Source organism: Malus sylvestris, chromosome 2 (genome assembly GCF_916048215.2).
Source record: "Malus sylvestris chromosome 2, drMalSylv7.2, whole genome shotgun sequence".
NCBI classification, from domain to species: Eukaryota; Viridiplantae; Streptophyta; class Magnoliopsida; order Rosales; family Rosaceae; genus Malus; species Malus sylvestris.
In genome coordinates this window covers 11,457,842-11,474,847 of record NC_062261.1, presented here as the reverse complement: position 1 = coordinate 11,474,847, position 17,006 = coordinate 11,457,842, and the positions used below count along the sequence as shown (strand labels likewise).

General features: G+C 39.5%; 3 protein-coding genes across 3 annotated transcripts; all 3 read right to left on the bottom strand.

The window, feature by feature from the left end:
* Positions 1-2,396: 2,396 nt before the first annotated feature.
* On the bottom strand, positions 2,397-6,150 carry LOC126613907 (zinc finger protein GAI-ASSOCIATED FACTOR 1-like). The gene is made up of 4 exons (XM_050281522.1): positions 5,381-6,150; positions 4,877-5,273; positions 4,498-4,763; positions 2,397-3,816 (listed from the first exon to the last, which is right to left on the bottom strand). Exons 1-4 carry the CDS (start codon positions 5,502-5,504, stop codon positions 3,044-3,046), a joined length of 1,560 nt encoding a protein of 519 aa, XP_050137479.1. The 5' UTR covers positions 5,505-6,150; the 3' UTR covers positions 2,397-3,043.
* A 1,304-nt stretch (positions 6,151-7,454) lies between these two features.
* Positions 7,455-13,871, bottom strand: LOC126613912 (uncharacterized). The gene is made up of 4 exons (XM_050281529.1): positions 13,773-13,871; positions 10,503-10,551; positions 8,337-8,695; positions 7,455-8,239 (listed from the first exon to the last, which is right to left on the bottom strand). The coding sequence occupies exons 3-4, from the start codon at positions 8,691-8,693 to the stop codon at positions 7,703-7,705; spliced, it is 894 nt and encodes a 297-aa protein (XP_050137486.1). The 5' UTR covers positions 8,694-8,695; positions 10,503-10,551; positions 13,773-13,871; the 3' UTR covers positions 7,455-7,702.
* Positions 8,744-10,277, bottom strand: LOC126613909 (protein ANTAGONIST OF LIKE HETEROCHROMATIN PROTEIN 1-like). Its single transcript, XM_050281524.1, has 3 exons — positions 9,768-10,277; positions 9,448-9,673; positions 8,744-9,351 (listed from the first exon to the last, which is right to left on the bottom strand). Exons 1-3 carry the CDS (start codon positions 10,275-10,277, stop codon positions 8,894-8,896), a joined length of 1,194 nt encoding a protein of 397 aa, XP_050137481.1. The 3' UTR covers positions 8,744-8,893.
* Positions 13,872-17,006: the final 3,135 nt, after the last annotated feature.

Here is a 17,006-nt window from a genome sequence, read left to right as displayed (position 1 = left end):
GGATAATTGCCTAAACGGTTATACACATACCCATAACCGTTTATAAACGGTTAATCATACCCATAATCGCATACTCATTTAACCGTAACCGTTTAATACCCGTTTACCCATTTATCCTTTTTAACCGTTTATGTTTCTTTTTTTTTACTATTACCCCTTTTTCACCCGTCTACATGTTTTTTAACAACTTGAAATTAAAACAAAATTGTCATAATTTTTTTTTTAACAATTAAACACCATTATAGGTACATTCATCATACATTTCCATAATTTAATTTTTTAAGTCCTTATACCATTCTAATAATTGAAATAATAGTTTACGGACGATATTTTTAACTGTTACCAATGAAGGTAAATATAATATTTGCTAAGTATTATTGGGTTACAAAAATTGTTTAGAAGACATTTTTGTCAAAGCATTTCTGTCAATTTCACGGTTACCCGCAAGAAATTTAAATTAATTTGGCCAATTCCTTGATGATGAGAATCATCATTTTTGTAGCAGTGTTATTGAGAAAATGACCGATGAATTCCTTGCTAATTTATTGGGTGCTAAGTATTATTGGAACGAGAACATGGTTTGTGTTAGTTTTACATATATAAAATAAATTGGTAAATGGTTACTCGTTTATAACCGCGGTTAATACCTATAACCGCCCATTTAAATTTCACGGGTAAACGGTTATACTCATAACCGTTTATTTATCTAAATGGTTACCCATAACCGTAACCGTTTAATTTAAATAGGCGGGTAACCGCGGTTACTCATAACCAATGGGTATTTGCCCATCCCTAGTTTCTACCGATTTCAGGTTTACCAGCCTGAACTTTAGACCTGGCATTTTGGACCTGACCCGACCTATTAATATTAATATTTGGGTGGATGCTTAACGGGTCAGGTCGCTAACGGATGAATGCGTTAAATAACGGGTCATTTTGGGTCAACCTGTTAGTTGAAGATGTTTTAGTAATTCCAATAAAGTTTTAACAACAAAAAATAAACTCTATGCAAAAAAAATAATAATAAATATTGTTAACGGATGAAACGGGTCGAATTCGGATGACCCATTAGCTTATCGGGTCGAGTTTACAGGTCTACTGTTAAAGGAAAGATAATCTCATGATCTGATTGTGAGCTATTCTAGCATTTGGTGATTGGTCAACTCTTGGGCTAGAGTAATTGTAGGATGTAAATACAATTAGCTTGATTATAGACTCTGTTTACCTAATATAGCTTATAGCTTCTGTATAAATCGATCTCCCTGTATCTCAATATTCATATCAATGAAATATACAATTCCACAATTTATCTTGGCATCAGAGCACCGATCTTGGTGACTCTATTACGCTTCCGCCACAATAAGCTTTCCTCAAACACCATAGCCACCACAATGGCAGAACCAACCAAACCTGAAATCAAATCAGCCGAGAATTCCATGGAGTTCTCAGACCCGTATACCTTACACCACTCGGATCATCCGGGACTGATCCTAGTTTCCAAAACACTTGACGGAAACAATTACGGACAATGGAGCCGTGCTATGCGCATGGGTCTTAGCGCAAAGAACAAGATCGGATTTATCGATGGAACCATTAAGGCTCCAGCACCCTCAGACGCGAAACATGCAGCCTGGAAGAGATCTAACGACATGGTCACACTGAACTTTAGTTTTGTCAAAATTTATAGGTAGCATTTTTTTTTACCGTCCGGGAAGTGCAAGGTTTGCATTGAACCCTTTGTGGTCCAAGCAGAGGTCATTGTTGCAACAGTTATGACTCGAACAATATCCTCTGACCGCAATAAATTATTTCCCATTCGAAGGATTAGAAGACATGTACATACAAAGTGTATGTATGTGTAAATAAGATTTTACCGGAACTTTCAACCCGATCTAAAAAATAAAAGGCATCTCGCAATAGAGTTACATATGAATGTTATCCTTTAACAGTAACTTAGAATTGCATCAATCGTTTCTTCAAATCAAAGCATGTATTGTTCACACTTGAAACAATATCGAGCCAAATGTTGTTGACTGAAACTCTAGAAAAAAATGACTGATTTTTTAGTACCTAAACTCGAGTTAAATGATTTTTTTGTTAAAAAATAAAAAAGAGAGAGAGATAAAGATCCTAATTTATGCACCGCACAACACAGGACCATTTTCAAGATATTTAAAGACCATTCAATTTCAGTCTTTGGGGACCATGTTAGATGCGTTCGTACAATTATGGAAAACCGCACACGCACAAATTTCTTGTGATTTCTAAAATTGAAAAAACCAAAATCTCATCCCGCCATGCGCTAACAAAGAACAACTTCCAAAGCACGATGACACTGTTAGCGTGACATCTCATACCATGAAATATTGGAACTCTTGCACCAACAGAATCCAACATGCCAGCCAAAATAAAATACATTATATATAAAAGAAAACAAAAAACTTAATCTTAATTTAATTGTACATACAAAGTGATGGAAATTGGAGGTTTGAGCAAGTCTAGGAACCCTAAAACTACAGGCTAATCACACAGTAATTTACAAGATCAACCCCAAACCCCTAATCCATCTACCCTTACCTGGCATAGTACTGTAAACCCAAATTGGTAAAATCCATCCAGCGAGCCTTTCATCGCCAGGCTATGCTTGAGAAACTTGACAAAATTAAAGAATTGCAGCAGGTACACATATTCATTCACCAAAGCCACCTTAAGCTAACAGAAAGTGACATACATACATGGAAGCCTGTGCTAAAACCCCCAAGTTAAACAATAGAGGGACGAAACATGAAACGATCCCCGGATTTAGCTTTCAACAAAGTCTACAGCAGAAAGACAAGGTCGTTTCGCCCTAGTCACCGAGGCAGGAGAACATTAAAAAAGAATGCTTACCTCCATGCCTATGATGGCTAATCTTTCATTTAGTTATGCATGTCTTACTTCATTCTGCAACATCATCAATTTTCCTTATAAGAGATCAACCTGCACCTTGTACGCCCCTTCCTCGAGTCAAATGTAAGAAAATGACTACTTTAATTGTCCAATTTCATGAGCTTCTAGCCAAGTCCTTACCGCTATATTCTCCACCTCCATAGGATGCAGCTGCGGCTGCTACATCTAGACCGCCACTGATTGATGTAATTAGGGCTGATAGGCCGCTACTGGGGTTATTACCGGCGGCCATTCCCAATCCCAAAAGATCAAGTGTGGTTTGCTTGGGACCGAACATTGAAGGACTTCCCATCATTAATTCCTTCCATCCCGAACCTCCATCACAAGGAAGACCAAGTCCAAGCCCTGCAGCAACTGCAGCATTATCTGGTTCTGCCGGCCCGTGATTCCATTGCATAGTCTCTTGTTGCGCGGAAGATGATGCGGATGACATAATGCCAAACCCACGAAGCAACGATGCATTGGTTTCTGCTGGGCCCATTTGAGCAGCTTTCTGAAGCAGAGCTGTTGCAGACATAGCTGGTTGTGGCGGAGGCGCATACTGCCTACGCTCATGCCCTGCAGACTCGAAAATTGAGGATCCATGGCTGGTTGAGAGGCCAAGAGAAATAGGCTCCATTGAAGAAGATGGGGCTAGGTCGTTTGATTGATCCGGATGCCCCATGGCTCGTATTAAGTCAGTAAATGCAGGCTGTTGAGGAGGTTGCAAGCTGGCCGATGCTGTTGAGGAAGTAAATAAACTTGCAAACACACCACTGCTTGTACTGCCATTGCTGCTGGAGCTGCTGCTGCTGCTACGATTACCCTTTCGACCCACCACAACCTGTGCTTCTACAACTTGTGTGGGATTTTCCGGCAACTCTCTCACTACAACAACAAAAGGAGAAAAAGATGTAAATTAAAGGGGTCACTTAAAAATGCAGGAACAGAAAGTTAAGACCTTTCTTTATGAAATAACTTTTGAAGGAAAAGGAGGATTAATAATGGTGTCCTTTCTCTAATCCTACTTAGTACTGGTTTGGTACTTAAGTGCTTTTATAAAAAATGGGTATTTAAAAAAACTGAGCTCAAAAATGTGTATGGTAAATAACTAAAAACAGCTTATTTTCACAGTTTTGGATGAAAAAAAGCTGAAAATGTGAAACAGCAAAAATAAGGTTATTCTCACACCACAGCAGAAACAATTTTTTTTTCAAAGCACAGTAATACCAAACCAGCATTTACTCCTCCCCTTTTAGCTTTTGAATCACTAAAAGTTTAATAGAAATCTCCAGGAACCTTAATTTTTAATTAATTTGTTAAATTCCCTCAAATCTTTGATCAAGTTACCAATACTGTCATACTGCGAGTGATTACATAACCTACTGAAAACAAATTTCGTAACAGACAAAAATTACTAAACTCCAAGATCCATAGCAAGAGACACAACATAATAAAACAACAACAATAAACACAACATAGATTTTGTTGTTTGTTTTAGACTAAACACACTTCCGACAAAACCCAACAGAAACGATTGATATTTTGCCAATTTTGGACATGTTTTACCTGTACTTTGTGCAGGCAGGGATGAAGATAGCACACCGGCTGACACAGATGGAACTGATGAAGTTGTAGGCTGAGGTGGAGCTGCTGCCTGCGGCGGCGGCGGTGGTGCTTGTGGAGGTGAATTAGCAGATTGGGTTTTTGGGTCTGATTCTGAATTCAAATTCACTGCTGTAGCGGCGGCGGCGGTGGCGGTGGGGGTATGAGCTTTGGCGCTCTCTTCCGCCAAAGCATCACAGAAGGCCCTGTGAGTTATGAAGCTATCCCTCCTTCAAACACCAAAAACCAAAAACTTTACCAATCCAATAAAAAAACCCAACAAATTAATCTAAAAAACACATAAAATCCTAAGACAAAATCGAAGTTTCATTCATTATCAAACCTTGAGAACAAAGTCCCACAATCGCATTTGTACTCTCTGGTGCCACAAATTTTCGAATGGGCTTTCCAATCCGACTGAACCGCATACTTCTTGGAGCACTTATCGCATTTCCACTTCTTCTCACCGTGCTTTCTGCAAAAGTGCTTTTTAATCCCAGTGAGATCACCCAAAGCTCTGGACGGATCGTGGTGTACACAAGAAGCCTCCGGGCAGACGTAGACTCGCTTCTTCACCTCTTTGCCCGACCTCTGCCGCAGCTTCCATGGCAGATTATGGCCGCGCCGATGAAGCTGCAGATTCTGATCCCTCTGAAACCCTTTGCTGCAAATTTCGCAGACGAATCGGTTCGTCGCCATAAGGGTCTTCGGCGATAGAGCAATCACCTCCGCATCTGGATCTGCAACAAAACCCAGAAGTCAAATTAACCCAGAAATCCAATCACTAATCCATACAAAACATGAAAAATCAGAAGAAGAAAAATGGGATTTTTAAATTTTGAGCCACCTGGCATTCCTGGCAAGTTTCTTTTTTTCTTGGTGGCGGGTTTGGGAGGAGCGGTTTGGTTGCCGGAGGAAGAAACGCTAGCTTCACCTGAAGCTGTGGAGGAATTATCTAGGTCGGTCGGCATCAGAGCTGAAATTTTGATTTTCTCCTCTTTTATTTTTTTGAACTTCCAATCTGCAGGACAAAAAGCAAAAATCTACCACTTGGGTTTTAATCTTAAAACTAAGGACGTGTTTGTAGGTACAAAGTTTTCATTTTCTAGGGTTTTGATTACATCTCTCTCTCTCTCATCTACTAGTCAAGGTCCTCTCTTTTGTTTTTCTATGCCCACCTACCAGTTCTGTCCTGATGGGTCTCTGACCAAAGCTTACACTGCCCCAGAAAACACAATCATTTAAGAACCCCAGCCTGTAAAATAAAAGCTTCTCTCTCAGCTCTCAGATTTATCTGCAAGGACGAGGAAAAGAAACCCGAATTTTACAAGAGTCAAAAATTGATCCAAATCCTGGTCTGCAAATTTGACCAAAACCCAAAATTTTCAGCTGGTTTTTGGGTGTTTCTGAGCTGATTGGCTACTCTCTGAGAAAACCTATTGAGATTTCAGCTAACTAGAAACCAGAACAGGAAAGAATTGCAGAGTTTTATAAGACTGCTGAAGAACAGAGTGAGATTGTTAATCGAGATTCTAGAGAGAGAGAGAGAGAGAGAGGAGAGAGAGTTTAAGGCAGAGTCTTTGCTCTGCCGCTTTGTCACTAACTTTTCAGGAGACTGGGAGATGCTGAGAAAGTGATAATAAAAAATTAGATATTTAATCGAGTTTAATTAGTGGATAGCAGGGGATTAATCTGAGTAGGCCATGACTTGCTGTTCAAGTTTCTGATTACAGACACGGAGGTTAATCCGGTCCACGTGTCGGGATTCGGGTGTTCTTAGGCACACCGTCGAACGAGGATTACGATGTCGCTTTGTCGTTTAGTTGAGTGTTTGGATGCGTTTTGGTCGACGACCGCTTCTTTAATTTCACAAAAGTCAAACAACTTTTGTCGTGATTGATGTTTTCACCCCCTTCTGATCTCGACACGTTTGTTTGTTTTCTAGGCTGCACCGTGTGCAATACTGCTCATTTTTTTTACTGTTTAATTATATTTGGGCTTACCGCGGTGAAACCAGTTGTGTGCCTCTACACGTCGGATTAAAAGGAGTGCACGTGGCTGGATCTCTTTCCCAGAAATTTAAGGTGATATATTGGTTGACCTGCATTTCACAATCGAAGATTTTAGAGTCGGTAGATTTTAATTTTTGTAATTTTTTTTGTTAAATAAATGATATTATCTATATTAAAAGAATGAAGGTATTTTTAATCTTACAATGAATTAGTAATAATATAATTTAAATTCGCTTTTGACGATAATTGAATCTAAGACTTCTCATTTACAAATGAAGAAGAATACTACTAGACCGTAATACTAAGTGACTTTCTGTTTTCTATCCTATGTGATTTTTGTATTGCATCAATCTACATTTCTATCAGTTTCATGGTCTAATTAAACATTAACTACTGACGTGCTATATATTGGACTATAACGTTGACTATCAATTTCATAAAAGGGTTAAAATAGAAAAATGAAAAGTACTAAATATTGAAACTGATGAAGAACAGGTACTTAAAATGTTAGTCAAGACTATTAACACTTAGGGTGCGTTTGTTGCGCCGGACTGTCTCGGACTGGACTAGCTGCCGGGACTAAGCTGGACTGGCTTAGACTGGACTAAGCTGGACTAACTTAGTGAAGCGTTTGGTGCAGTCTCGGACTAAGAAGCAGGATAAGAAAAACAGTACTGTTCACCAGATTTGTGTTTGCTTAGACTAGGACTACAAATTTTTGTCATTGTGTAATAGAGTAATGCTACAAATCTCATGATATGGGTTAATTGGAGCATATTTTTGCCATGTATATTATGAATCTTAAAAAAAATTGACAATTGTTTTGTTTCTATTACCTGCTAATAGAATTGGGTTTAATTTGCAAATGTAGCTTGATTTAAACTCTATCACCCAACAGAAGAAAAATAATAGTGGCCAATACATGCAACTTCAACAAATACAAGTACATAAGATCTCCATAATTTAGAAAATCCTAGTTAACATTAGTTAACATTAGCCAAAATAGATCTCCATAATTTACAAAATGGCTAGTTAACATAAGCCAAAATACTAGTGCAAAGCTAAGTTATAAGTCATAACATAAGACTGTATGATTAATAAAATACATCCATGTTAACGTTAATAAAATACATCCATGTTAACATTAGCCAAAATCCTCATCCGCTTGCGTTGTCTCTTAAAAGTCTTTGGACGAACACTTTCTTGAGTTCCGGTTTGATTGCCCTGAACACTCCCACATTTTTTGGTTTATCCAAAATAAGAGACAATGCATCAATTTGATCCATAGGAGAGAGACCCATTGCTTCAAGTTCATTAGCTATGTCAGTATGATCTGCAGTACCTTGAACTAAAGCTTCAGTTACCATTTGCATCCTCTTCCCACTTTCAACATAAAAATCTTTCAGTCCACTGATAATTGCCTCGGTTCCATCACTTGAACTTCCCACAGCTCTTTTCCTCTTTCTTTGGCTATTTTCAGATGGGGTGCTTTGTTGGCTTTGTTGGTTCATTGAAGAAACAAAATTATCACCTCCAATATCACTTTCACCAACATGATCATGACTTTGTTCCTCCACCATTTGAGCAGGGGTTTCGGCTACATTACCCGTAGCCCGATCTTTTCCAAATATATATGCAAATCTATCAAACAGTGGAAAAGGTTTGCTTCTCCATCCATCGGCTTCTTTATTTCTCTAAGATTATATCAACATAGCAAAACTAAAATTTAGCATGCGTAACAAATATAGGAGCAAGAATATAACTAATGCATAAATAAAATAGGATATGAACCTGCACATAAGTTTGCCATGCGTCATCACTGTCAACTTCAACGCACTTTTTGACATCATTCCATGCAAATCCACTTGTGTTTATCATGTCAACGACCATACTATATGTTTTTTTCCATTTCTTCAACTTGGACTCAATATGTGGATTTGCCTTTATATTTGAATGAGGACATAAAACATTGACAGCTTTTGCTATTTCAACCAAAGTACCTTGTTTGAAAGCACCGGTGTCACACCGTTGCTTCCGAGCAACAAAATCCTCAAGAACTCCTAGTAATACTTCTTCCTCAAATGCTTCCCATTTACGCCTTCTTCCTTTTGGCTCTTGAGTAGCATTCAAAATATTTTCGTTATCCATACCTAAACAAAAAATATTTTAATGAAGGAAAATACCATACAAATAATCAATTTGCATAATATCCAATCAACTTGCATAATATCCAATCAACTTGCATAATATCCAATTAATTTGCATACCATCCAATCATTGTGCTAATATCTAACAAATGCATGATAAAAAGGAATACTAAAATAAAATGTTATCATTAAAACATATAGCTAGTTCGGTTGCTGGTTCCTAATTGCTCTCCACTCATTATACATTTCCTCAGCCATATCATTCCTCATTGCAGTCCACTGGTCCGATGATTGAACACTACCAACATATTCACCTTCTTCTGTATTTTGTCCATCTTCTATTATTGGCAAATTCTCCATTGGATCTACTGACATCTCTTGCCTAATAAGATTGTGTAGTAGGCAACAAGCGGTAATTATTCGACCTTGTGTCCTTATCGGATAGAAAGATGGACTCCTTAGTATCGACCACCTTCCTTTTAGCAAGCCAAAACAGCGTTCAATTACATTCCTTGCCTTAGAATGCTTCATGTTAAAATATTCTTCCTTATTAGAAGGTGTTCGTCCCTCCCATTCAGATAAATGATAAGGTATTCCTCTATAGGGTGCAAGGAATCCTTCACCATTTGTATAACCACCATCTACAAGGTAATAACAACCTAATGGAAAAAAAAAAACAGACCTTATTAGTGTTTTGTAGTTGACAAACAGAACTAAACCTAACTTAGAAAGTTGAGACTAAGTAATAGTCTTACCCGCTGGTACCTTAAAACCATTAGGCCTACTAATTGCATCATGTAGCACTCTAGAGTCTGATGCGGAACCCTCCCACCCCGGAAACACATATATGAACTGCATATCTCCTGAACACACACCTAACACATTAGTTGCGACTCGACCCTTTCTTGTTCGGTATCTTGGTTTGTCAATTTCAGGTACATGCACATCAATGTGTGTTCCATCCAATGCTCCCAAGCAATTCTTAAAAATAAAAAATAAAAAACTTTTTGTTAATTTATACAAAGGGAATGAAGAGTTAAAGCTTAAGGAAAATGAAAAATATTTCTCATCATACCTTAAAACATCGCCACCTAGCATCTGTAGAATCAATAGGCACAGGCTGTGGGACTTTTAGTAGGAAACCTTGTAATCGCAAAATTCCTTGCAATACGCTATTGAAATACCTACTTATAGTCTCTCCCGACCTATAAAATCTACCGCCAACACTACGATTCTTAGTATGATGTGCTAATATTTGTAAAGTCATACACACCTGTTCCTCTACAGACACCAAACCATCAGTTTTTACCCTCCCATCTTGACGAAGTAAGTCGCATAATATGCCAAAAGTCCTTCTATCCATTCTCAATTCGTTAACACATTCAGTATCAGTATTCCCTATTATACCATTCAGATAACACAAACTAATCTCTCGTCTAATAAGTGAACGGTTAGTCAATGTGGGTCGTTCAACATGTCTCTGTTTGCCACGTAGCATCATCACCACAAGAATCGTACAAATACAAATTGTTTCCAAATAAGACATCTCTAACAATAAGATCAATAAAAGCTTCCTTCGATCCATATCTATCCAAACAAAAACAAAAAACAAAAAACAAATTAACTAAATCATTAACCCGAGGCAACAAATATACATATGGCGTTGAAAAAAAAAAGTTTTCATTAACCCGAGGCATCATATTCAAAATGTTCTACTCTTATACATCTATAAACATGTGTCTAAGAACACTAGTATGAGGATTGCTATCATTGCTAGGCATTGCATGTGAAAAGGGAAATTAAAGGACACCTGTAATGCAGTAGCCTTAGCCTTAGCCTTCCGTTTATGCTCCTCTTCTCTGCAACCAACAACCACAACAAATTGCAATTCAGCATCAACCCCACACAATACAAAACATTCACATTGTATACACAGTACATACATACACACTGCAAACACAGTACATACATACACTGCATACACTACACACACACTGCATACATACACACTGCAAACACAGTACATACATACACACACTACATACACTGCATACACTACACACACTACATACACTACACACACACACTGCATACACTACACACACACCCTGCAAGTACACACACAGTGCATACATACATACACACACTGCATACACCCTGCATACACACACACTGCATACACAGTACACAAACACACACACTGTATACACATTGCACACACAGTACACAAACACACACACACTACATACACTACACTTACACACACACTGCATACACTACACACACACCCTGCATACACACTGCACACACACACACTCACACTCACACACTGCACACACACACACACACTACATACACTACACTTACACACACACTGCATACACTACACACACACCCTGCATACACACTGCACACACACACACTCACACTCACACACTGCACACACACACACACACTACATACACTACACTTACACACACACTGCATACACTACACACACACCCTGCATACACACTGCACACACACACACTCACACTCACACACTGCACACACACACACACACTACATACACTACACTTACACACACACTGCATACACTACACACACACCCTGCATACACACTGCACACACACACACAAACTGCATACACACTCACACACACACTGCACACACACACGCACACACTGCATACACACACACACACTGCACACACACTCACACACTGAACACAGTCACACACACACACACACTGGACACACACATACACACACTGCATATATACACACACACACAAACTGCACACACACACTGCATACACACACAAATTGCACACACACACAAACTGCACACACACACACTGCATACACACACAAACTGCACACACACACAAACTGCACACACACACACTACATACACACACACACTGCACACACACTCACACTCACACACACTCACACTCACACACACTCACACTCACACACTGAACACAGTGACACACACACACACACGGGGACAGAGTGCAACACACTCTTACCCTCACACACACACTCTGTTTTTATACTCACACACACACACTGCATACATACTTGCATACACACACACTGCACACACACACACACACTGCACACACACACACTGCACACACACACACACACTGCATACATACTGCATACATACACACACACACACTGCGCACACACACACACTGCACACACTGCATAGACACACACACACTGCACACACTGCATAGACACACACACACTGCATACACACTCACACACACACTGCACACACACACACAAACTGCATACACACTCACACACACACTGCACACACACACACACTGCACACACACACACACACTGCATACATACTGCATACATACACACACACACACACACACTGCGCACACACACACACACTGCACACACTGCATAGACACACACACATTGCACACACTGCATAGACACACACACACTGCATACACACTCACACACACACTGCACACACACACACAAACTGCATACACACTCACACACACACTGCACACACACACACACACACACTGCATACACACACACACTGCACACACACTCACACACACTCACACTCACACTCACACTCACACACAAACACACACACACTCACACTCACACACAAACACACACACACACACTGCACACTTACACTTACACTCACACTCACACTCACACTCACACTCACACTTACACACACACTGCATACATACTGCATACATACACACACACACTGCATACATACTACATACATACACACACACACACAAACTGCACACACACACACTGCATACACACACACACACTGCACACACACTCACACTCACACACTGAACACAGTCACACACACACACACACTGGACACACACATACACACACACACAAACTGCACACACACACTGCATACACACACAAATTGCACACACACACAAACTGCACACACACACACTGCATACACACACAAACTGCACACACACACAAACTGCACACACACACACACTACATACACACACACACTGCACACACACTCACACTCACACACACTCACACTCACACACTGAACACAGTGACACACACACACACGGGGACAGAGTGCAACACACTCTTACCCTCACACACACACTCTGTTTTTATACTCACACACACACACTGCATACATACTTGCATACACACACACTGCACACACACACACACACTGCACACACACACACACTGCATACATACTGCATACATACACACACACACACACACTGCGCCCACACACACACACTGCACACATTGCATAGACACACACACACTGCACACACTGCATAGACACACACACACTGCATACACACTCACACACACACTGCACACACACACACACACTGCACACACACACACACACTGCATACACACACACACTGCACACACACTCACACTCACACACACTCACACTCACACTTACACTCACACTCACACTTACACTCACACTCACACACAAACACACACACACACACAAACACTTACACTCACACTCACACTCACACACACATTTTACACACACAACTCACACACATACACACAAAAACAGATTACACACACACACGGACATATTACACACACATTTTACACACACAACTCACACACACACACTGCAAATAACACAGGTTACACACACACACACACGGATAGATTACACACACATTTTACACACACAACTCACACACACACAGATATTACACAGGTTACACAGATTACATACACACACACACACACAAACACACTCACACACACACAAACACACAGACAAATTTTTTTCGGTACACACAAACACACACACAGAGAGCACACACCTGAGACTAATCTCAATTTCATCTTATGAAAACCCCAAATTCTAATCTCAATTTCACCTAAATAACAAAACCCTAATTTGTTCAATTGCAAATCCACTTGTATATTATGAATTTCTCAAACCCAAAACAACAAAATCAAATAAACCTCAGTTAATATCACAAACAAATCCACACAAATCGACGAAAAAAAATCCAAGATTCGAAGCTTACCGACTAGAGGCAGATGACAGCGACCAGATGCAAGGACGACGATGAGCGTGAGGACGATGTGGGAGCACGGCAAGGACGACGACGAGGGCAGACGCAGAGATGAGGACGATGTGGGATGTGAGATGTGGGAAGACGCGGTTTCTCTGGCTTACGAGTCCGCCCGAATTTGGGATCCCTCGTGAAGAACGGCTAAGCCCCCCCTTAGTCCTAGCGAATCCCACCTAAGCTCATTAAAGCTAATCCCGGTACCCACCAAACACTGGACTATAGTCTAGTCCAGTCCAGTCCCAGCGAATCCTGTCAAACAAACGTGCCCTTAATGTTTAAATCGACAATAAAGTTAACGGAAAAATCAAACTGGTACAATAAAAAATCACGTTGTGTGATTACAAAATTAGAACTTCGGGCTCATTTTGCAAAAATTCAAAAACTAACAATTAAATTTTGAATATAGATCTAATGAATTTTTGTCACATCCTGGTTCGGACCCCCATCATATCTTTGGCTCGACTCCACCGTAACACGATATTGTCTACTTTAGGCCCCAACCACGCTCTCACAGTTTTGTTTCTGGAAACTCACGTGAGCAGAACTTCCTAGTGGGTCACCCATCCTGGGAATGCTCTTACCCCTTTCTCACTTAACTTCAGAGTTCCTACAGAATCCAAAGCCAATGAGCTCTCAAAATGCCTCGTGCTAGGTAGAGATATGAATATACATATAAGGCTTACATGATTCTCACCCCTAGGCGATGTGAGATCTTATAATGTTAAGTGAGAAAGGGGCAAGAGCATTCCCAGGATGGGTGACCCACTAGGAAGTTCTACTCGCGTGAGTTCTCAAAAACAAAACCGTGAAGGCATGGTCGGGGCCCAAAGCGGACAATATCGTGCTACGGCGAAGTTGAACCCGGGATGTGGTGGGGCTCGAGCTGGGATGTGACAATTTGGTATCAGAGCCAATCCATGGCTAAAAGTGTGCCGATGTGGACGTCGGGCCCCTAAGAGGGGTGAATTGTAACATCTCACATCGTCCAGGGGAGTGGATCATGTAAGTCTTATATGTATATTCCCATCTCTATCTAGCACGAAGCCTTTTTGGAGCTCACTAGCTTCGGATTCCATCGGAACTATTGTAACATCCCACATCGCCTAGGGGAGTGGATCATGTAAGCTTTATATATATATATATTCTCATCTCTACCTAACACGAGGCCTTTTGGGAGCTTACTGGCTTCAGGTTCCATCGGAACCCAGAAGTTAAGCGAGTTCACGCGAGAGCAATTCCATGATGGGTAACCCACTGAGAAGTTCTCGTGTGAGTTCTCAAAAACAAAACCATGAGGGCGTGGTCGGGGCCCAAAGCGGACAATATCGTACTACGGCTAAGTCGAGCTCGGGATGTGGTGGGGCCCGGGGCGGGATGTGACAATTTGGTATCAGAGCCAATCCCTGGCTAGAAGTGTGCCGATGAGGACGTCGAGCCCCTAAGGGGGTGGATTATAACATCCCACATCGTCCAGGGGAGTGGATCATGTAAGCCTTATATGTATATTCCCATCCATACCTAGCACGAGGCCTTTTAGGAGCTCATTTGCTTCGGGTTCCATCAGAACTCAGAAGTTAAGCAAGTTCATGTAAGAGCAATCGCATGATGGGTAACCCACTGCGAAGTTCTCATGTGAGTTCCCATAAACAAAACAGTGAAGGCGTGGTCGGGGCCCAAAACAGACAATATCGTGCTACGGTGAAGTCGAGTCCTGGATGTGGTAGGGGCTCGGGGCGGGATGTGACAATTTTTATAGCAGTTAATTTTTGTATAAACTTTTACCTTTGAGTAATATGCATCATCGTAGACACATCTTCTAAGCGATTTTGTATTTTATACAACTATATTCATCGAGAAATCAAAAAGATAATTGATAAACCAATAATCTAAATATAAAAATCAAATTTAAAATCCCTTACTTATAACTTGTTCTAATATATGTATAAGTTGCTTAACTGTAAGTTATGCTTATAATTAGTTTGTCACACATAATGCATGTAGAGTAGGAGTTGAGTATATTGAATATGAAAATTTGAGATGTATCACTAAAAAGATTGTTGAATGTTTTTCCAGACGGTATCTAATCAAGTTAGCAAGAGTAGTGTGTTCTCTTTTTAACATCTTAGGTGGACACTTCATCCATATAATTCAAATTACGTCAGTTACAAGAAAAAAAAAATACAAATTGTAAGAGTATTCTAATTTCACCTACTAAAAGCCGGCAGAACTATTTATCTATTTTTTTGTCTTTTAAAACCTTTTATTATGGATAAAAAATTTAATAGACTTAATAAAAATGACTATTATTCTATATTATAACAAATTTTAGGATCAATACTCACAAATGTTTCGTTTAGAAATCAAAATTCCGATTGAATCAAAATTCATAAAATATTGCTTCATTTTTCTCTAAAACAAGCAAATGGCACATGTGAGGACAAGGAAGATAACATGAGGACACAAAACAATCGACTATAAAAAGACAAGTTGATTAATTAAGATAGAATCAAAGTCGTTTTGATATCCAAAAAGTCAAAAGACCTGTCTTCATCGATGGAAAATGTGAATGTGTCGTGTGAAGTAGGTTACAAAATATAAGACCCGGGGTCCAATACATGATAATTATTTAGATGGTGGAAGTACACATATACATTAATGTTCTTATTCTACAACTAATCTTACGTTAAATGATTCATTGTGTTATAAATGAGCTACGTTGATGTGTTATGAATGGAAATATCATTATATCGGTGTACCTATTTATTTTATTTACTGTTGCAATACATAGGTGTTGGACGATCCAAAAAATATAATATCTCCTAGTTTGTCTTTCTTTTTTTCACTTGTAATATAATTCTTATTTCATCCCAAGTTATTTCATTTACATAATAATTGACTTTCATACAATTTATCTTTTGCGAATCATATTAGTGGTGAAAAATTATAAGGAAGGCAAAAATCAGTGGTGAAAAATTATGAGTGGTTTTATTAGAGGCGTAAATGCTGAAAATGAATCTGTATAACCTGTAGATCCAAATTTTTATGTGTTTCCAAGAATATATTTATAGTGTGAGATATGATAAGTTATAAATGATTAAGAGTTTTTATACAAATAGATAGTAGGAGAGAGGAAATCAACTCGGATTTAAGTTCAATGGTAAATGTTCAACTTACAAGAGTTAATTT

Coding starts and splice junctions, on each gene's coding strand:
- LOC126613912 (XM_050281529.1), bottom strand. CDS start 8,693: ATGGATAACGAAAATATTTTGAATGCTACTCAAGAGCCAAAAGGAAGA. Junction 8,240..8,336: donor CATGGCAAACTTATGTGCAG/GTTCATATCCTA, acceptor ATATAATCTTAG/AGAAATAAAGAAGCCGATGG.
- LOC126613909 (XM_050281524.1), bottom strand. CDS start 10,277: ATGGATCGAAGGAAGCTTTTATTGATCTTATTGTTAGAGATGTCTTAT. Junction 9,674..9,767: donor CTAGGTGGCGATGTTTTAAG/GTATGATGAGAA, acceptor TTTATTTTTAAG/AATTGCTTGGGAGCATTGGA. Junction 9,352..9,447: donor TGGTTTTAAGGTACCAGCGG/GTAAGACTATTA, acceptor TTTTTCCATTAG/GTTGTTATTACCTTGTAGAT.
- LOC126613907 (XM_050281522.1), bottom strand. CDS start 5,504: ATGCCGACCGACCTAGATAATTCCTCCACAGCTTCAGGTGAAGCTAGC. Junction 5,274..5,380: donor AAACTTGCCAGGAATGCCAG/GTGGCTCAAAAT, acceptor GTTTTGTTGCAG/ATCCAGATGCGGAGGTGATT. Junction 3,817..4,497: donor CCTGCCTGCACAAAGTACAG/GTAAAACATGTC, acceptor TTGTTGTTGTAG/TGAGAGAGTTGCCGGAAAAT.